General features: G+C 49.3%; 2 protein-coding genes across 3 annotated transcripts; one reads left to right on the top strand and one right to left on the bottom strand.

Moving 5' to 3' along the window:
• Positions 1-597: 597 nt before the first annotated feature.
• Positions 598-13,392, top strand: Rmnd5b (required for meiotic nuclear division 5 homolog B). Of its 2 annotated transcripts, XM_036197122.1 has the most exons (10): positions 605-953; positions 7,620-7,770; positions 9,652-9,797; positions 9,913-10,053; positions 10,917-11,017; positions 11,158-11,324; positions 12,191-12,356; positions 12,476-12,578; positions 12,669-12,823; positions 12,905-13,392. In XM_036197122.1, exons 2-10 carry the CDS (start codon positions 7,632-7,634, stop codon positions 12,966-12,968), a joined length of 1,182 nt encoding a protein of 393 aa, XP_036053015.1. In that variant the 5' UTR covers positions 605-953; positions 7,620-7,631; the 3' UTR covers positions 12,969-13,392. The 2 variants fall into 2 exon arrangements, with proteins under 2 accessions (XP_036053014.1, XP_036053015.1); XM_036197121.1 differs by having other exon boundaries at positions 598-953; positions 12,476-12,823.
• Positions 13,393-14,265: 873 nt separating this feature from the next.
• On the bottom strand, positions 14,266-18,434 carry Nhp2 (NHP2 ribonucleoprotein). Its single transcript, XM_036197803.1, has 4 exons — positions 18,111-18,434; positions 17,939-18,008; positions 15,262-15,367; positions 14,266-14,606 (listed from the first exon to the last, which is right to left on the bottom strand). The coding sequence occupies exons 1-4, from the start codon at positions 18,268-18,270 to the stop codon at positions 14,481-14,483; spliced, it is 462 nt and encodes a 153-aa protein (XP_036053696.1). The 5' UTR covers positions 18,271-18,434; the 3' UTR covers positions 14,266-14,480.
• Positions 18,435-21,793: the final 3,359 nt, after the last annotated feature.

Here is a 21,793-nt window from a genome sequence, read left to right as displayed (position 1 = left end):
ACAACAGTACCAGGCATCTCAACTCAGGTCCTCATGCTTGCATTGCACTTTACCACAGAACTCTTCCTTTAAACATTATTTGCTATTTCAAAAAGCATTACAGGAAATACGTAATCTCTGAGCCACGTACATGTATCTGTCTTTTGATATTTTTATTTTTAGAGTGGACCGAGGGACCTGCGCGTGCAACCTCTCCACCGCTGAGCAACGCCCGTTTTGGTGTTTGTTGTTTTGTTTTGTTTTTTTTTTGAGACAAGGTCTCAAATAGCTCAGGCTGGCCTACTTCACTATGTGCCCTTGAACTAATGATCTCCCTATAATTATAGAATTATAGACAGGTGCTACAGTGCCCAGCTTCGTTTATTTTCTGAGACAGTCTCATTTTGTAGTCCATACTAGTCTGGAACTCGAGGCGCTCCTCCAGCATCAGCTTCCCCAAGCCCAGCCTCAACATTTGAGACCCAGGACTATAGATAGGACTTGCAGTTTGGGACTCCAGTTAGACAGGTACGCCGGCTAATACTTCCGGTAGAAACCCGGGACCACCCTCCGGTGGTTCCGGCCGGCGGAAACCGAGGTTCGCTCGGGGTCGCAGGGAAGCGGCGCCCAGGCACTGCGCAGGCGCTGACTGCCGCTGGCTCCCGCGGGCGATTCCATTCCGCACTCTGGGCAAAGGCACAGGCTAGACGGACAGTCTCCCCACGCTCCCCGATAACGCGCATGGGCGAGCCCGGACCCACCCGAGGGGCAACTGCCGCGCCTTCCGGTTCCGATGACAGCGGCGCCGGAAGCCGGCTGGGCTGCAGAACTAGGTGACAGCCGCCGGGCTCCGGGTCCCGGGGTGCGGGGCGCCCCGACCAAAGCCCGGAGCAGTCGTCGGCCACACCTTCCAAGGGCTGGTGGAGTCGCCCCGACTCAGACGTCCCATCTTAGTGCACCCGACTGGGTCAGAGGTAACCAGCTGCGGGCGGTGGAGTCCTGGCTGGGCACTGCAGGAGGGTCTCTGGAAGAATGAGTAGGAGTTTGCCAGTCTTTTGCACCATAATGCGGGTGAAGTAAGGGTCGTGACAGTCCCCTGGGGTAAATGGTGGAGTTTCCCGTCCTTTCAGATTTAGGTGAAGAGATTACGGTTTGAAACTTTCTAGTATTAATAGAGATATGCTTTGTTTGAGGGTAAAGTATAAAGAATGTTGTGGTCTGAAAAGATGACACTTGTGTCGAGACCTATATAGGGAGCCAGCTATGGAAAGATGTGAAGAGAGAGTGTTCCAGGTAGAGGATGGAAGCAAACTAAACTGGAACAGAAAGGCCGCCGGTGGTGGTAGAGTATGGCGAGTGAGGGGGGCGAGTGATTAGAGTGGGGAGTTTGGATAAAGCGTTGGTTTGGTTTTTGTTGTTGTTGTTGTTTTGTTTGTTTTTTGGGTTTTGTTTTTTTTTTTTTTTTTTTTTTTTTTTTTTGAGCTGAGGATTGAACCCAGGGCCTCGCGCTTGCTAGGCAAGCACTTTACCACTGAGCTAAATTCCCAACCCGGTTTGTTTGTTTTCTTGTTGTATTTCCTAAGTAGACTCGGCGGGCCACGAACTCACAAAGATGCACCTACTTCTGCCAAGCGCTGGGGGGATTAAAGTCATGCACCACCACACCCAAACTCTGATTAATTGATTGATCAATTGATTTATTTAGAGACAGTGTTACGCCACACAGCCTTGGCTGTTCTGGAATTCACTCTGTAGCCCAGGCTGGCCTGGAACTCACAGTGATCTACCTGCCTCTGCATCCTGAGTGCTGGAATTAGAGGTGTAAGCCACTATACCCAGTAGATTTTTAATTTTTTTGTTTGTTTTCATTTTTAAGTGTATGGGTGTGGTTTTGCTTGCATGTGTGTCTGTGCAACACATGAATGCAGCGCCAGAAGAGAGCTTCAGGGTCTCTGGAACTGGAGTTAAAAGGAGGTTGTTGGCTGCCATGTGGGTGCTGGGAACTGAACCTAGGTCCTCTGCAAGAGCATCAAGTGCTCCTTGACACTGAGTACCTCTCTAGCCCCTGTAGTGGGAATTTTTAACATTTCCTTCATATCTTCTGCCCACTGGGAACTTTTGATCAAGCCTTAGCGAAGGGCTAGGAAATACAGGTACTGTTGAAACAGTTAGGGCTTACTCAGTCCTGTGGTGGTCCGGACCCCCGAGACCATGAAACTAGTCTCCAGGCTTTGCTTAGCTGGTGGTCCCATGGGGGAGACACATGTGAAGAATCAGTCAGGATTCAGATCTGTGTGGGACTGACACATTAGGTGTGTGATGCAGGAAAGGAGGCTGCACAATGGAGCTGGCTCAGTGAGGGAAAGCCTGAATTGGATCCCTGGAACTCAGTGTAAAAAGGTGGATGGAACCTCGCTGGTAGCACATGCCTTTAATCCAGCAGGTGTAACAAACACTTTACCAATGAAGCCATCTTCTCAGCCCAGTCCTCAGCTTTTTAATTCTGTTGTTGTTGTTGGGAGCAGGGTGCACTTTCCCACTATAGAGCCCAGGCTGGTCAGGAACTAACCATGGTTGGTCTGCCTCTTCCTCCCCATTACTAAAATTAAAGGTATATATCACCACACCTGGCTTTCTTCAGCTTTAAAATTTATGTATTTATTATTGGGGACTGGGCCTGAGTGCCATGGCACATATTTGTCAGAGGAGAGCTTTGTGGTGTCCTTCTAATTTTCCACCCGTGGTTCCCATGTGGTTCCGTGGATCATATTTAGATCACCAGGCTGGGTGGCAAGCTCCTTACCTACTGAGCCATTTGCCTGGCCCATCCTCAGCTTTTTTTCATAGGTTCATGGCTTCATTCCGATGGTGGTCCTAGTCTCAGTTGGTATCTGACAGGGCCAGATATTTTGACCATGTTGAGGTCCTATCCTTGAGCCTTGTTAATCTGTGATAAATGTGGCTGTGGTATCCAGACCCACTTGGCAGCTGGTGGTTTGCATTCACTCGTTTAACTTCCTGTTTGTTGTCATAACTGGTGGACCCTATGAGTTCATCCCAGCCATACACACACATGCACACACAGCCCGCTTTCCTTCCTTGCTAGGACAGTGGCCTGCTTTGCTGGTCCTGTTGTGCAAAGTACTTAAGGAGAGGGCCTCATCCTGGAGCCAGATAGCAGGCTTCCTTCTGTTCCCACTCCTCCACGTCCCAGCTGTGTGGCCTTGGGATGTTTATTTTATCTTTCTCTGTCTCATTTTCTCAGCTCCAAAGTGGGTCTAATAACTGTACCTACCTCATAGTGTTGTGAGAATTAAGTGAATGAGTTAATGGGTGAAGTCATTGGAGCAGAGCCTAGCACATAACGAGCCTCTGGGGGATGTTAGTTATTACCAAACAAAATAATTATATCATTTTAAATGGGAGTCCCTGTTATATTTTTATCCATAACATCTTATAACTGTCCAGTTTGGTTCTGGGGATGTGACATCTCTGGATACTATGATTACAAATTTTAGGGTGTAGGAGAGTATCAGCCAAGGCCCAGCACTTTCATGTCCTTCGTCCCCATCTGGGAGGGAGATAGCGGCTGTAAGTGGGGCCGAGATGGTAAAGCCGAGATGGCTGGTGTTTGTGGGACTAGGAGAGTGGAGGAATGGGAAAATCCCAGGGTCACCAAGGACACTGGCTTCTCGTGACACCATTCTTTCGAGAGAGTGGCTAGCTGGCTACATTGACTCCTTTAGAGGGACACATAACTCAGTCCTCTTATTTCTAGTCCTGTGTGTGGGCACAGAAGATCTACTCTGTTGCCAACATTCTGAGGATTATCTGTGTACTCCATGTTGAAGGCTCCTTAAAAGGGGGTACAGTGGTGAATGACTTTAATCCCAGCACCTGAGAGGCAGAGGCAGGTGGATCTCTGAATTCCAGAACAGCCAGGGCTACTTAGAGAAACCCTGTCTAGAGGAAAAAAAGGGGAGAAGCAGAGTGGAGAGGGTTAGGAGGAGCCCACGAGGAGGCGGTGGAGTCAGGTGTCAGCCTTGAGAGGGGGAGTGGGGTTGGCTCAATGTTGCTTGCTATACAAGCATAAGGACCTGAGTTTGAATTCCCAGAACCCATGTAAAGGCAGGCTTGGTAGAGGATAACTAGTCCTGGCATTCCATTTCTCCGCGAGGCAGAACTGTTACTAAAAGCTTCCAAACCAGCTAGCCTGGATTACGCAGCGGTGAACAACAGAGAAACCCTGTTTCAAACAAGGTGAAGACCGACACCCAAGGCTGTCCTCTGATCTCCATGCCCATGCTGTACCATGCCCACATGTGCCTGTACTCAGACACATGCATACATGTAATACACATCACCCATAACCCCCGCTCCCTCCCCCCTCGATCCTTTTCCATGCACAGTTGAGCAGGAAAGCATCGGTGTGGCAGGGAGGCAGGCCCTCAGCCCTCGTCATTCAGTGTTCAGGACTAAGGTACAGAGTGAGACTGGAGGGAGGCAGGTAGGTGAGGCTCAGGCCAGCTGCCTGTGACAACTGGGAGGTTGGGCTGGAGGACTCTCCCAGGGAGAGGCCACATCATGTTCCAGGGCCTGCAGCTGTGAGCAAGGGTTCTAGCTGTCAGGATCCAAGGAACTGTCAGTAGTCAAGCAGCTGGGGAAGCCCATCTAGCCTGCACAGTTGGTAGTTATTCCTGAAGCTGCACTTGGAATTAACAGCCACTCAAGAACTGTCCTTGCTGGGCGGTGGTGGCGGCACACGCCTTTAATCCCAGCACTCGGGAGGCAGAGCCAGGCGGATCTCTGTGAGTTTGAGGCCAGCCTGGGCTACAGAGTGAGTTCCAGGAAAGGCGCAAAGCTACACAGGGAAACCCTGTCTCGAAAAGACAAAACAAAAAGAAGAAGAAGACGAAGAAGAAGAACTGGGGCTGGAGAGATGGCTCAGAGGTTAAGAGCACTGACTGCTCTTCCAGAGCTCCTGAGTTCAATTCCTAGCACCCACATGGTGGCTTGCAACCATCTGTAATGAGATCTGGCGCCCTCTTCTGTATACGTAATAAATAAATTAAAAAAAAAAAACTAGAAAAGTCCCTCATGATAATCAATAAATACTAACCCACTTTAAAAAAAAAAAAAAAAGCACCAATTGCTCTTCCAGAGGTCCTGAGTTCAATTCCCAGCAACCACATGGTGGCTCACAACCACTTGTAATGAGATTTGCTGCCCTCTTCTGGCCTGCAGGAATACATGCAGGTAGAATACTGTATACATAATAAATAAATACATCTTAAAAAAAAAAAAAAAGAAGTTGGGGATTTAGTTCAGTGCAAGCACAAGGCCCTGGGTTCGATCCTCAGCTTAAAAAAAAAAAAAGGACTGAACTGCCTTCATGGCTTATCCTCCTACAGTACATGAAAAACCTGTTCCACTGTGAGCATATGAATTACATGCAATGTGAGTCTATCTATGTTGTTCTGCCATAGAGCCTGCTGAGGGTCCACTGAGGCCCAGTCTTCTGATTAAGAAAGGAACTGAGCTGGTCCATGGTAGCGCATGCCTTTAATCTCAGCACTGGAGGCAGGGGCAGGCGGATCTCTGAGTTCCAGGCCAGCCTGGTCTACAGAGTGAGTTCCAGGACAGGCTCCAAAGCTACACCAAGAAACCCTGTTTTGAAAACCAAACAGAGAGAGAGAGAGAGAGAGAGAGAGAGAGAGAGAGAGAGAGAGAGAGAGAAGAGGGTTTGTCAGAAGGTCAGTCCCTGAAGTGCCCTTTAGGACTTGAATTTAACACCCAGAACCCTGTGGAAAATAAAAAATGTGCCAGTTGTTGGGGCCAGAACAATGGCTCGGCAGCTAAGAGCGCTGGCTGTATTTCTAGAAGGCCCAGGTCTGATTTCCCAGCATCCACAAGATAGCTCCAGTGTCCTCTTCTGGATTCTGCGGGCACTGCAATACATGGCACATATGCGTTGTTTTTCTGTTGGCTTGGTGGCTGCACCTGAATCTACTGATATTTTAACTACTGCCTGTGCCCCCGGTAGTCAGCACCCCACAGCTCAGACTGTGGCCTGGGGAGGATTTCCAGTCCCACTCTGCCACCAAATGTAGGTTTTAACTAAGTCTCTACCATTTTATTTACCAATAAAGACTTGGGAGTCAGATGATGGGGTGAAAACCTGCTAGCTCAGAGAACCCAGAAGCAACCAGCTGGCCTTCCTTTTTGGCAGGAGACTCACCAAAAGAGTGTCTCTCCACTTGTCCCAAACCAAAAAAAGACCTTGAATCTCTAGTCCTTCCCTGCTCCTTCCTGTGAGTCTATCTATCTTCCTTGTTCCTCTGCCCTCTCTATGGCTAATTCCTGTCACTGGCTCCGCCCCCTGATCCAAGGTTAATTTTATTATCACAGTCTTGCCGTTTCACAGTGTGATCAAATATCCTGCAACACATATGTATGTACATGAAGCAAAATACCCATACACATAAAATAATAAGGTAATTTGCCTGGCAGTGGTAGCACACACCTTTAATCCCAGTACTCAGGAGGCAGAGGCAGGCAGATCTCTGAGTTTGAGGCCAGCCTGGTCTACAAAGCAAGTTCTAGGATAGCCAGAGCTACACAGAGAAACCCTGTCTCTTGAGGGGAAAATGTCATTTAAAGAAACGATAGGTATGGTAGTTCATGCTTGTAATCTCAGCATTAGGGAGCCGGAAACCAGGGGACCCCTGAGGTTCACTGGCCAGCCAGTCTGATCCAATTGATGAGCTCCATGCTAGTGAGAGACCCAGTCTAAAAAGAAGTAGACAGCATTTTGGTGGGTGATACTCAAGGTTACTCCTACATTAAAGAGGGATGGTTGAGCCAGGCGTTGGTGGCGCACACCTTTGATCACAGCACCCGGGAGGCAGAGCCAGGCAGATCTCTATGAGTTCGAGGCCAGCCTGGGCTACAGAGTGAGTTCCAGGACAGGCTCCAAAGCTAAAAAAAAAGAGAACCTCTGTCCTCAAAAACACCCCCCACCTTCCAAAAAAAGGGATGGCTGCAGAGGTGCTTCAGCAGTCATGGGCTATCGCTGCTCTTTCAGAGGACCAGTTTGGTTTCCAGCACCCATATGGAGTAGCTGTCCAGCTCCAAGAGATCCGAAACCCATTTCTGACTTCCTCTGACACCCACATGCACACACATAAGTAATAATCTTTTTAGGAGTTGTGTATTGGGCTGAATGACTGGTGGTAGCACATGCTTTTAATCCCAGCACTTGGGAGGCAGACCACTGTGAGGTGTACAAATTGAGGAGTTCCAGAAACCCTATCTCAAAAAACAAACAGAAAGTGTGTATTGTGTGTGGGGATGGGCAAAGGTAACAGGGCAAAAAGTTCAAGACAGTAATTTTCTTTATTTGTTTGTTTTTCAAGACAGGGTTTCTCTGTGTAACAGTCCTGACTGTCCTGGAACTTGCTTTGTAGACCAGGCTAGCCTCGAACTCTAGCCTTCATCGTCCACTGGACATCTCAGCGAGGATGGCTGGGAAGCACTATGTTTAGCAGGGGACTGATGTGTTATTCAGGAAGGGTGAGAGGGACCAGAAGAAATGCTGTGGGAGTCCCCACACATTGGCCTGACCCTGTTGACTTCACTAGGCAGAGGCCATCATGGAGCAGTGTGCATGCGTGGAGAGGGAGCTTGACAAAGTCCTGCACAAGTTCCTGACCTATGGGCAACACTGTGAGCAGAGCCTGGAGGAGTTGCTGCACTACGTGGGGCAGCTGAGGACTGAGCTGGCCAGTGCCGGTAGGTGCCAATTCCTGTAGCCCTAGGCTACTGACTCGGTGGTAGAGTCTTGGACATGCATCTCTAGGCTTTCTTGAAGGTGGCAAAGGAAGCCTCAGCTCGTTCAGAAAACCTAACAGACATGATTAATTTACCTGAAATTACTAACATTGACATTTTGTTTTCAACTAACTTTTCTTTTATTTACTTTTTTTGGGGTGGGGGTGGGGGGTGATGTTCTCAGGGTTTATTTCTATTGTAGCATTTATCAGCACCTTATACCTTCTAAGGCTGACTGATATCTTATTGTGTGCATGTATGGTAGGTATTCTGTATCCATTAGTGGATGGACATTGGGTGGTTTCTACCTCTTGGCTATCTTGAAGAATGTTAGGAAGAGTGTCACACATGGCTTTTTGTGGACACAGTTCCATTTCTTCTTGGAATTACTGGGTTCAGAGTAATTCCGAGTTTAACCTGGCGGTCCACAGGAAAGCCTGCAGTACAGCCAATACACAATAGAGCACACAGGAGCCAAGTCAGCATTCACAGCAACATAGAATTTTACAACTGAGAAAATGATATCACCAAGGTCCTGGCTTGTGGGCTAGACAGATGGCTCAGCAAATAAATGGTGCCTGCTACCATGCCTGACTACCTGAGTTTAATCCCTGGGACCTTCATGATAGGAGAGAACCCACTCGTGAAAGTTGTCTTCTGACCTCCAGGGTACATCATGCATGGCACATATGTATGTCATGTTCTCCCACTCCCCAATCCATGCAATTAACTAAATTTTTTGTTTGTTTGAGACAAGGTCCCTCTATAGAGCTCTGGCTGTCCTGGAACTCACTCTGTAGAACAGGCTAGCCTAGAATTCAGAGATCCACCTGCCTTAGCCTCCCAAGTGCTGATTAAAGACATATGCCATGCCTGGCAGTTTTGTATTTTCTTTTTTTTTTTTTGAGCTGGGGATCAAACCCAGGGCCTTGCGCTTGCTAGGCGAGCGCTCTACCCCTGAGCTAAATCCCCAACCCCTTGTTTGTATTTTCGAGACAGGGTTTCTCTGTGTAACAGTCCTGGCTGTCCTGGAACTAGCTTTGTAGACCAGGCTGGCCTCGAACTCACAGATTCCCTTGCCTCTGTCTCCTAAGGGTTGGGATTACAGGCGTGCGCCACCACCACCCAGCATAGGGAGATCCACTTTTCTTTTTTTCTTTTTTTTTTTTTTTTTGGTTTCTCGAGACAGGGTTTCTCTGTATAGTTTTGCACCTTTCCTGGAACTCACTCTGTAGCCCAGGCTGGCCTTGAACTCACAGAGATCCACCTGTCTCTGCCTCCCGAGTGCTGGGATTAAAGGTATGTACCACTACTGCCCAGCTTAGCCCAGCAGTTTTTTAATTTTTTTTTTTTTTTTGGTTGTTTGTTTCCCCGAGACACAATTTCCCTGTGCAGCTCTGGCTGTCCTGGAACTCATTCTGTAGACCAGGCTGGCCTCAAAATCACACAGATTCACCTGTCTCTGCCTCCCAAGTGCTGAGTTTAAAGGTGTGTGCCACTAACACCCAGCTAAAATCTTAAAAAAACAAAACATATTGTCTTGTTACACTTAGCCACTTCCAAGTCTCACATTAGAAAGTGGCTGGTAATTCGAGTACTCTTGAGCCAGAGGCAGAAGGATCTCTCTGAGTTTGAGGCCAGCCTGGTCTACAGAGTGAGTTCCAGGACAGCCAGAGGTCCTAGTGAGATCCAGAGAAGGCAGCTGACTGGACTGAAGTAGGAGTCCAACTCTGGCCTGCAGGGCTGTCTTCTGGGCCACCACATGGCATGTAGGAAGCAGTCTGCTGCAGAAGCAGGAGGTGCTTAGGACCTGCGTCCTGACCCAGTCTGCTGTCTCCACAGCTCTCCAGGGGACCCCCCTCTCAGCCACCCTCTCCCTTGTAATGTCCCAGTGCTGTCGGAAGATCAAAGACACGGTCCAGAAACTGGCTTCAGACCACAAGGACATTCATAGCAGCGTCTCCCGAGTGGGCAAAGCCATCGACAGGGTGAGTGTGTGGGTGACACAGGGTCTAGGGGTGGGAACACTCCAGCGCCAATGTGTGCTGGCTTGGCAGGAACAGTGTGAGCGCCTGAGTCACAGATCCATCTCTCCTCTGTTAGAACTTTGACTCTGAGATCTGCGGCGTAGTCTCGGATGCCGTGTGGGACTCACGTGAGAAGCAGCAGCAGATCCTGCAGATGGCCATTGTGGAGCACCTGTACCAGCAGGGCATGCTCAGCGTAGCTGAGGAGCTGTGCCAGGTAATGTTGGCCTTGGGAGCACAGGGACACTTACATCTCTCCTGTTTGAGATGAGATGGTCTTGCTTGTGTAACCCATCCTGGCCTCACTGTTAGCCTCCTGCCTCAGCCCGCTAAATCTGGGGTTATGGGTGTGCACACCACCACGCCCAGCCAATTGCATCATCTGACATTCTTGACTATTTTTGTTTTGTCGTTGAGAAATGCCTGGAACTCAGAGATCCTCCTGCCTCTCACCATGCTGACACCACACCGTCTCTTATGTTTCGGAGCTAAGGTTGGCTGTACAGCCAAAGCTGGCCTCCAGCTGGTCCTTCTCCCCTTTTCTCTCAAGGGCTGGGATTGCAGGTGTGCATGGCCCTCCCACGGCCTACTCACTGACATTCTATTTATTTTAGAAAGGAATTTGGTCCTCCTACCACAAAATAGGAGGTAGATCTAAGGGTATCTGATAAAAAACAAAAGTTACTGATTTCTAGTTAGAATTGGTTGCCTGCCAGGGCATGGAGCCAAGGCTTGCTCTCCTTTTTTAAGGGGATTAAACAAAATGGCAAATAGCACTAGTTAGGTGTTAAGCATACTGGGAATGGAAGGAGACTGCCTTAATGTAATCAGGTAGATTAAAAGTCATTTTCTCACTCTGCCGTTCAGTGCCAGGCCTGGGGACTTTCTGCAGTAGAGGGAAAGGCCCTTCGCTGTGGCTGACCAATGATGGTGCTTAGTCTCAGCACACTGGACACTGAACAGGGGCTCCTGGCAGACCACAGTCCCTCTGGTAAACACCGCCTTTCTTCAGCTAACCTTTGGCTGATGAAGTTTTATTATGGGCAGAATTTTGGGGACACTATCCTCCGTCTCCCCTAGGAATCGACACTGAACGTGGACCTGGACTTCAAGCAGCCCTTCTTGGAATTGAATCGCATCTTGGAAGCTCTACATGAGCAAGACCTGGGACCTGCACTGGAGTAAGGGTGCCCACATGGAGCCTGTGGTCCTCTCACCTGATATTCCTGTCTTATGCCAGCCCTGCCTTAGGAATCCACATTGTCCTTTATGGCCCTCTGTAGCACCACCCACTGCACTACACTGTGTTCTCTCTCCCCAGATGGGCTGTATCCCATCGGCAGCGCCTACTGGAGCTCAACAGCTCACTGGAGTTCAAGCTGCACCGGCTGCACTTTATCCGCCTTCTAGCTGGTGGCCCCGAGAAGCAGCTGGAGGCCCTGAGCTATGCACGGCACTTCCAGCCCTTTGCTCAGCTGCACCAGAGGGGTAAGTGCCCAAGGTGCTGGGGATAGGGGTTAGGCTCCAGCCAGTGTCTGGACATGTCAGGTAGCCTGTCATTGTACCCACAAACAGTTCTGTTTACCAGAAAGATGGCTCCCCACAATTCAGAAACCTTTGATCAATCCTTTTGCCTCTAAAGTGAAGTCCAAACCAGAGGCAGAGCTAAGGCCGGAAGACCACTTCAGTCTCAGAGTTTAGGCTAGCATGGCAATAGCAGGATCCTAACTCAAGAATTAAAGACCACAGATAGAAACACAATATTAAGAAAGAAAAATCACTGGTCATTGGTGGTGAGCACCTTTAATCCTAACACTCGGGAGACAGAGGCAAGCAGATCTCTGTGAGTTCAAGGCCAGCCTAGTCTACAGAGCAGTTTTCAGGACAGCCAGGGCTACACAGAAACCCTGTCTTGTGGGTTGGGGAGGAGAAAAAGAAATAAAACACAATAAATAAAACACAAAGCGGTGATTTATTTTTTGTGGTACTGGGGATGGACCAGACTCTTATCAATACTGCTTTACTGCTGACAACTGTTATGCCCTGAGCCACCCCCACCCACAGACAGTTTTAGTTCCTCCTGAAAGTTTCAAACCTAGATTTGCTGTTAAAAGGGAGAAGTCGGGCATAGTGGTGTATGCCTTTAATCCTGCACACGGGATGCAGTTTGAGATCAGCCTTTTCTACATAGAGACCGTCTCGAAAAAGGGGGGAAGGGATTAGAGTTGGTGAGTGGAAACATTCTCTGCCAGAGACTTTCAATGCAGTCAGAAAACTGGAGACAGCCTCACTGTCCTACCTGCCTCCATGTTGGCAGCAGCCCTGTGTGAACTGCCATCCTATTATCTTTGTAGAGATCCAGGTGATGATGGGCAGCCTGGTGTACCTGCGGCTGGGCTTGGAGAAGTCACCCTACTGCCATCTCCTAGACAACAGCCACTGGGCAGAGATCTGTGAGACCTTTACTCGGGATGCATGTTCCCTGCTGGGGCTTTCAGTGGAGTCCCCACTTAGTGTCAGGTACAACCCAGCTCCTCCACACAAAGGCAGAGGCAGGGGGACAACTGTGCTGACCCTACCATGTGCTTCACAAGCCCCGCTGTGATCCCAGCTGCTTCAGCCTCTGCTCTGTCCCTCAGCTTTGCTTCTGGCTGTGTGGCGCTGCCGGTGCTGATGAACATCAGAGCTGTCATCGAGCAGAGGCAGTGCACTGGTGTGTGGAGTCACAAGGACGAGCTGCCGGTAAGGCCAGGCGGGGAGGGACCCCCAGAGGCAGGGCTGGGGTACACAGCTCACAGGAAGTGGCACTCAGCCTTTTGCTGGCCTCCTCAGATTGAGATCGAGTTGGGCATGAAGTGCTGGTATCACTCCGTGTTTGCATGCCCCATCCTGCGACAGCAGACCTCAGATTCCAACCCTCCCATCAAGCTCATCTGTGGCCATGTCATCTCCCGAGATGCACTGAACAAGCTCATCAATGGAGGAAAGTGAGTTTCCCCTGCCTGGCTCCATCCTAGCCTGGCATTCTTGGCCTGCCCTGAGATGTCTTCCTTTGCCTTTCCTTGCAGGCTCAAATGTCCCTACTGTCCTATGGAGCAGAATCCAGCAGATGGGAAACGGATCATATTCTGACTGCAAGGAACCTTTTGCTGGAAGGTGTTAACCACCCAGGGGCCTTGGTCTGCCTTGGTGGAGGGACTGGCTTCAGTGGATTGTGATCCCTCTCAGACCAGCACTACCAAGAGGCCTGGCCTGCCCAGGCAGAGGCCAAGGAAGGCCGTGAAGCAGCCTACACTTCCTTGGCTGCAAGGGGGACTGGTGCTGTGTTCCTGCTATCTTCCTGTTTACACTCGCCCCTGACTGGGCAGCAAAGGCTTGGGCTATCAAAAGCAGACATCTTTCTACTCCTGCCCTCAGACCAGGGGTCCAGCTGTGGCCCCCTCCTCCTCCTGTACAGCCGACTGTATGTATCTATTCTCCACTGTAAATAGCCCGTTAGAACTGGATGCTGTTTTGTAACTTTGAACAAATACATTCTCAGCCCTTCTTCTCCTTACTGCTGGTCAAGTCTGAGCTTCACTGACAAATGACTGCTTGCTGCATAAGGTCCTGGGCATGGCACTACCACCTAGCACCTGTGGTTGGAGGCAAACCTGGATGGAAGACCTGGGCAGGGTGCTTTCCCATATAAACATGTAACTGTAAGGGACACGACACAGGAAAGCTTGTAGTTCCAACCGGCTCTCGGCCTCTAAGCCCAAATCCACCTGGTTATCCCAGGGTGCTTTAACTAGGCTGCTGTGTCCTGATCCTGTGTGGGGCTTTTTATAGGAAGGAACCTAAGTTTAAAATGCTTCCAAGTCTTATCAAGTCAGAGCACTTGGGTCTTTAATCTTTGTGTGTGGGTGTTTTGCCTGTATGCATGTCTGTACACCATGTGTCTGGTGCCCTTAAGAGGCCAGAAGAGGACTTCAGTTTTCTGGGACTGGAATTACAGACAGGTGTGAGCCACCATGTGGGTATTGAGAACTGAACCCAGGGCCTCTGGAAAAGCAGCCAGTGCTCTTAAATGCTGAGCCATCTCTCCAGCCTCCAGGGTCTAGGGTTGTGTATTCAGCTTCATTTCCTATTTAAAATTTACTGTGTGGGTGGGCAAACTAATCTTGTCAGATACATAAGGCTGTTGGAAACACCCCTGACCCAGGGACCACAGGCTTCTAGGAGGTAGAGCCTGGGCCCTGCTGCCTCATCTCGAAGACCCCACCTGTCCTGGAGTGGGAACTGAAGACTCGGGTGGGCTGTAGACAGCATGAGCATTTGTGAGGTACACTTTTGGGACTCTCTGCTGAAAAGCAGCTTCCGTTCCTCCTGCCAACATCTTGGCTCCATCAGCCGCTGGAGTTTAAAAAACACCCACACACTCACCACATTTTTGCCTCAGCATTTACTTCCACCCCACATTCTTGGAACTGTCTTCATCCAAGCTCAACAGGAGATGGCACTGATGGAAAGATGCTGGCTCTACCTCCAAGAACAGCTGCCTGGGAAGATTTCACACGTCAGGAACCGGGGAGATGCGGTTAGAGTGGGCAGCCGCCTGCAGCCAGCCCAGCAGCTCCTAGAATAGGCTGCAGCCCAAGTCTCTCACAGAGGTGCTGGCAGGGCCTGCACCTCCTCCAGGCACTTGTCATAGGTCTCCTGATATTCCTCATGGGGCTTCACCATGATCACACAGGTGGGACGCTTGGAACCTGTAGCTGCACCCAAGTCCTGCACAAAACAGGAGAAACTGTTGGGAACAGGGGCCGCAAGTGACCCAGCAGCCTAATCCGGCCCACAGCCATGTCCTGTTGGTACACATTACATTTAAGAATATTTCAGATTAGTTGTCACCATTTAAACTCAAGCTAAGCTTTCAAGCCATGGTCCCCCAAGCCTATACTGAGTATCCCACATGGCCTAGGAGGGTATCCCTATGGGCAGGGCAGTGCCTCTGGTTTACAAGTCCCCGCCACCCTTCACTCCTTGTGCTCCAGACATGTCCTTGCTATGTATGCACAGGACAGCTGAAGGTCCCTCCAACTGCTCACAAACCTAAACAGTTCAATCACGGATGTACAAGACTTCGCAAGGCACATTTAAATGCAGTCTGTTTCCATTCTTGACGTACTAAAGATTCCCATCTTACAAGAAGGGAATCTGTCAACCACGTCACGCACTTTAGTCCCAGCCACACAGAAGGCTACGGCAGAAGGACTGACTGTTTGAGCCACAGAGACAGGGACCAGCCTGGGTGACATAAGGAGACACCATCTCAACAAGGAAAGAAAGAACCCACCCAGACCTGTGAATTCTAACATTTGAGTTTCTTCCTCAAATAGCCTACCTAGTCGGGAGTAGGGCAAAGTGGGCATAAGCTCCTCACCGTCTTGGAGGGGATATAGACATAGGGCAAGTTCTGGTCCTCGCACATAACTGGAAGATGGCAGTACACCTCAATCGGCAGCGTGTCTCCTGCCAAAATCATGATTCTGCAATGAGAGAAACCACCATCATTTCTTCTTTGCTTCTCCTTCCCTTTAGCTGTTCACTGTGAGCATCACCTCCATCTGGGCTGTGAGAGCAGAGATGAGTAAGATGCCCTGCCCCAAGCAGCCCACAGTCACTGCCAGCCTCCAACTTGAGAGGGGGGTGTAAAGTCGTGTTTGGCAAATGCATTTCTTCTGGGGGACATGATCTCTGCTTGACAGCATATAAATGCCACCAAATGTGACAGCAGCACACAGATGAGGCATGGGAGGAATGCCAAGAAATAGGAACTTAGCTCCCAGGAGTCAGTGATGTTCCAACTACGAGGTGACTCTTGAAAAGAGACTGGCAGGGGCAGAATAAGGCCAAGGGATCAGAGGGGCACCCAAAGGCTGGCCATCAAGGCCAAGGGTATTGCCTTTCGAAGCACACACCAGGAGGGCCAGAGGACACAGCTGCAGAGATTGGCAGGGGTCACACCCCAGGGTTTGAACAACAGACAGGGTCTGTCCCAAGAGGAAGTTCCCCAGAATCCTCAATTAAGACTGTGAGTTGAGAGTGTGCTGTACAGACCCAGAAGTCCTAAAGATCCACCCAGAAGGAAGAGCATCTCTAAGGGTAGAGACACATCAAGAGCCCTTGGTTCAAATCCCTGCTTCCATACTCCATTCCCTTTGGCACAGGGCTGGTCCTCACTGGCTACTGCTTGGCTGTCCTCCCTGTGCCTTCTCCTTGGCTGCCCTGATCCATAATCATGGTACCAGGTGCCACCTGGAGGTACCAGGCTCCATTTGTCCCTACCAAACACACAACCATCTGCCAATAGGACAGCCAAACAGAGCATGTCCAGAGCATTTTCTGTGTCAACTCAGGATGCCTCAGTGAATAAAGGCACTCACTGCCAGCCCTGACCACCTGAGTTCAATCCATGTAACCCAAATGGTGGAAGGAGAGAATCAACACTCACAAGTTGTCCTCTGACATCCATATATTCACCAGAGTGCATATGTATGCACACATATACATGAAGGCACACATGCGCACATGCATGCACACGTAATAAAGGACCCATTTCACATAAACCTGGTTTTCCTCCACTGTCTGCAGTCACAGACTACAGCCCAAACCAGCATCTAGAAGGCACAGACTTGTCACTGTCCTCTCAAACCCACCAGCCCTCACTCTTGCCCCATCACCTCACTTGTGTTACAACAGGTTCCTAAATCTGACTAATTCTTTCCCGATATCACTATTCGGCTGGTACTTTGTTCTGAGAACAAAACCCAAACCTGCTATTGCTTAAAAAGCCCCATGAAGACTAGAGGTTAAGGGGCTGCTCTTCTAGAGGATCCAAGTTGGAGTCCCAGCACCCACAGGGTAGTGCACAACCATCTGTAAATCCAGTCCAAGGGGATCTGACACCTTGCTGTCTTTTGGTCTCCAAGGCCACCAGTAATGTACAAACATATATATTTAGGCAAAATATTCATACACAAAGTAAGTCAAAAAGCAAAAAATTTAAAGGCCCTGACCAGACACTTAACCACTAGCTTCTGCCCTGCCTGAGCATCTACTCTTCTCAGGATCCCAACCCCCACACTAACTTTCATCCATTCTCTCCTTCTTTTGCTGTTTCTATTTATTTATTTATTCATTCACTCATTCATTCATTTTGGTTTTCCAAGACAGGGTGTCTCTGTGTAGCTTTGCACCTTTCCTGGATCTGGCTCTGTAGACCAGGCTAGCCTCGAACTCACAAAGACCCGCCTGCCTCTGCCTCCCAAGTGCTGGGATTAAAGGCGTGCGCCACCAACGCCCGACTTATTTTATTTTTTTAATGATTTATTTATTTATTATGTATACAGTGTTCTGCCTGCATGTATGACTGCAGGCCAGAAGAGGGCACCAGATCTCATTACAGATGGTTGTGAGGCCACCATGTGGGTGCTGGGAATTGAACTCAGGACCTCTGGAAGAGCAGCCAGTGCTCTTAACCATTGAGCCATCTCTCCAGCCCTTGTTGTTTTTAAACAGGGTCTCTATACACAGTCCTGGAACTCGGAGATCCGCCTGCCTCTGGTTCCCAAGTGCTGGAATTAAAGGCCTGCAACCCCACTCCCGGCCATCATTCTGTCCTTTTGTCTTTTTGAGACACTTTCATAGCCCATGCTGGCCTTAAACTTGCTATGTAGCCGAAGTTAGCCTTCACTCTCTGACCTGCTTGGGAAAATGTCTCCCTACAGCCCGCTGCCTGAAGTCTGGAAAAGTACTGCCAATCCACAGAATGAACCAACAGGGCTCTAGTCTACGTGGGTTGGGTTTGTGTTCTCTTCCCTGTCATTCACTGGGAGCTCCTGTAAGTGATGTGGGTGTCCGTAGTGAAGGCCTTGCCTGGTCAGAGTCAACTTCACCTTTACTGAGCACCTAGGTAGGTGGAATTCCTTCTTAACCAACTGAAAACGCAAACTCAGGCGGCATTGTCTAGCATGCACAGGCCCTAGGTTCAATCCCCAGCGCTGCAAAAAATAAAAAATAAAATCACACACAAAACCAGCGAAAAGACTGGTCCTTACCCTTTCTCGCCCTTGTTGACAAATTTCTGAACCTCCTTCACCCCGCGTCGAATCTGCTTCTGCTTCACGGCTGCAAAGAGAAGCGTGAGCCGCGCCTTCGTCCAGCCCGCACCCGCCCGGCCGCCCTCCCAGCCCGTCCCGGGCCGCGGTGGCCGCGCGCCCGCCGCCTCACCCTTCTTGATGCACTTGTAGAGCTTGCGCGTCAGGCGGCGGGAAGCCAGCGGCTGCGCGATGGGGTTCAGGTTGACCAGCAGCTCTTCGTACGTGCGCTCCTCGCCGCCGCCCTCCGCCTGCGCCTCCGACTCCTCGGGAACGGCCTTTATTTTGGTCATCTTAGCAGCGGCCGCAACCCGCTTAGCGAATGAACGAACCACGCGGCCGCCGCCTCCGAGACCACTTCCGGGTCATGAGGCCGCCCTACCCCGTGACCAATTGGGAAACGAGGTATCTGCACCCACCAATCTCCAAATAGCCCTGTGGGGGGCGGGGTCTTGGTCACAGGGGCGGAGTCACAAGGCAATCTAGCGGGTTTGGATTTCGCCAGCGGGAACCTGGGGAAACGGAGTTTAGGGGATGGGGCGGGGGGAAATCCAGAGGAAAAGAGGCGGGGCCTGGGCAGGGAGGCGGGGCCCAGAGGGAAAGAGGTGGGTCCCGTTGGAAGGGAAGAGGGATAGGGCGAAGGGAATTATGACTCCAATAATAATTATGGTTCCTGAACTCCTGGCCAATGTGACCTGATGCTGCTGGTTAGCTAAATCCTGCTGCCGCTAAAGGTTATTTCATATTTTATTTTCCCCTTCTTGGATCCTGTTGCTCAAACTATAAGTTGCACACCTTCGATTCCAGCACTGGGGAAGCAGAGGCAGGTGGATCTCTGTGAGTTCTAGGTCAGCCTGGTCTTACTTAGTGAGTTCGAGGCTAGCCAGAAAAACACAGTGAGCCTTTGCTAGGGCAACATAGTAAGGTCCTGCCTCAAAATAAACCTCAAACTCACAGTGGTCAGCCTGCCTCTGCCTTTCAAGTGCTGGACTGAAAGGTATGCACCACCACACACATTTTTAATAGATTTCGGCAATGTGTTAGCAGTGCTTAGCATCTGTCTAGTGTTCCAGGGAAAGCCGGTTCCCTTCTAACTGTCTCACTGGCTGTTAAAATAAAGAGGGAAGCCCGGTGGTGGTGGCGCACGCCTTTAATCCCAACACTTGGGAGGCAGAGCCCGGAGGATCACTGTGAGTTCAAGGCTAGCCTGGTCAACGGAGGGAGTTCCAGGACAGGCACCAAAACTACACAGAAAAACCCTGTCTCAAAAACAAACAAACAAACAAACAAACAACAACAAAAAAAAAGATAAAGAGGGAAACTGCCCACCCGCCCTGTGGCTACCCACTGACCCTCTGTCTATATTTTAAAGACTCTGAAGCCCTCTCTCGCCCTCTGTAGGCACTGCAGGCACATGGCATGCAGACATGCAGACAAAACAACCATACACAGAATAAAACCAAATCTTTACAACTATGTGTGTGTATATATATGTATATATTTACTTACATGTGTGTATAGGTGACAAAATTAGAAAGGGGCTCATAAGGAGGGAGGAATATCCCTTAAAGAAGGTGGGAAGGGCCTGGGCATTGGTGGCGCACACCTTTAATCCCAGCACTCGGGAGGCAAAGCCAGGCGGATCTCTGTGAGTTCGAGGCCAGCCTGGGCTACAGAGTGAATTCCAGGAAAGGCGCAAAGCTACACAGAAAAACCCTGTCTCGAAAAACCAAAAAAAAAAAAAAAAAAAAAAGGTGGGAAGGGGTGGGAGAGATGGCTCAGAGGTTAAGAGCACTGACTGCTCTTCCAGTGGTCCTGAGTTCAATTCCCAGCAACCACATGGTGCCTCACAACCATCTGTAAAGAGATCTGGTGCCCTCTTCTGGCCTGCAGCCATACAGGCTGTATACATAATAAATAAATCTTTTAAAAAAAAAAAGAAAGAAAGAAAAGAAAAAACAAAAAGAAAAAAGAAAAAACAAACAAACAAAAAAGGTGGGAAATAAGATAGTGGGCTACCCGTAATAAGAAAACAGAAGAAATCAAGGGAGGAAGGGAACCAGCTGAAGGCTGAAGCAGGAGAAGGTAGAGGAAGGGCAGGAAAACAAGGTAATGACATATGTTGGGATCAGGCTGGGCTTTGCTCTGCGTTGATCCATATTTTGTAAAACAGCAGTTTTTCAGCGTTAGTGGCTCTGAGAGACTCCATTTTGAAGATGGAGCATGACTCCATACCTGGATGGACAGAGGACAACACAACACAGACTGGAAAATGACTTACGTCTGGGAGTAGAAAGAGTGCTCCCTATGAATTTATGGGGGTAAATTGAGACAGTAGAGGCATATGGACATATTAAAATCATATCAGAAAAAGCAGGCCCGAGAAATATATTCAAAAGACCAAAGAGAGTCTCCCTCACCGGACTCCACACTGAGACCGCATTGGTTCCTACTGACCCTGACAAGCCCCACCCGTCTACCAACCTGTCTGGACCCTGCCCTCTTTCCTCTAGAGCTGGTCTCAACCCTGCAGCTTCCCCTCAAACTTGTGATCTGAAGGAGTCTAACTAGTCACCAAAGTTTCAGTAGATTCTTTCTTGAAGCTCTGCTTCCGTTAATTTATTGATATCTGTTATCAAATATCTACTGACATTTCTACTTCCCTGCTTTTTTTTTTTGGAGCTGAGGATTGAACCCAGGGCCTTGCGCTTGCTAGGCAAGCACTCTACCACTGAGCTAAATCCCCAACCCCGTTTCTTTTCTTTTCTTTTTTTTTGGTTTTTCGAGACAGGGTTTCTCTGTGTAGCTTTGCGCCTTTCCTGGAACTCACTTGGTAGACCAGGCTGGCCTCGAACTCACAGAGATCTGCCTGCCTCTGCCTCCCGAGTGCTGGGATTAAAGGCGTGCACCACCACCACCCGGCGTTGGTGTGGTTTCTTAATACTTTATTGCTATTCTGAAACCATACATACATACATGCATATGATTACATGTATATGCACACACACTTATTACTGTGTGATCCAAGAGTTGATATTAGTAATTAAAATGGGAATAAAACAGCCTGTGTTCACCTCAGTCAACAAGCTGCCCTCAGCAGCTTACCTATAGTTCTAAGCTATGTAGGAGACTAAAATGGCAGGCGGTGGTGGCACATGCCTATAATCTCAGCACTTGTGAGGCAGAGGCAGGTGGATCTCTGAGTTCAAGGCCAGCCTGGTCTACAAAGTGAGTGAGTTCTAGGACAGCCTCCAAAAGCTACAGAGAAACCCTGTCTCGAAAAACCAAAAAAAAAAAAAAAAGAAGAGGAAGATTGGCATGAATCCAGGAATTTGGAGACACTCTGGCTACCTGGATATGGATACCTCTGTTAAAAAAAAAAAAAAAAGAAAGAAAGAAAGAAAGGAAGGAAGGAAGGAAGGAAGGAAGAAAGAAAGAAAGAAAAAAGGGGCTGGAGAGGTGGCTCAGAGGTTAAGAGCACTGACTGCTCTTCCACAGGTGCTGAGTTCAATTCCCAGCAACCACATGGTGGCTCACAACCACCTGTAATGAGATCTGGCGCCCTCTTCTTTATACATAATAAGTAAATAAATCTTTTAAAAAAAAGAAAAGAAAAGAAAAAAGAAAGATTTTAAAAAAGGGACTGGTGAGTTGTCTCAGCAGATAAACACACTTGCTCCCAAGCCTGACAACCTGAATTTGGTTCCCAGGCCCCACATAGTGGAAGAAAAAAACTGACCTTGTTGTCCTCTGATCTTGAGTGCTATGGATGTGCCAGCTGTCAAAATTCAGGCCACAATTTAGATCTGATCCTTG

The sequence above is a fragment of the Onychomys torridus genome, chromosome 8, assembly GCF_903995425.1.
Source record: "Onychomys torridus chromosome 8, mOncTor1.1, whole genome shotgun sequence".
NCBI lineage: Eukaryota > Metazoa > Chordata > Mammalia > Rodentia > Cricetidae > Onychomys > Onychomys torridus.
The sequence above is the reverse complement of the archived record's forward strand: the minus strand, read 5'-3'. Positions and strand labels throughout refer to the sequence as shown.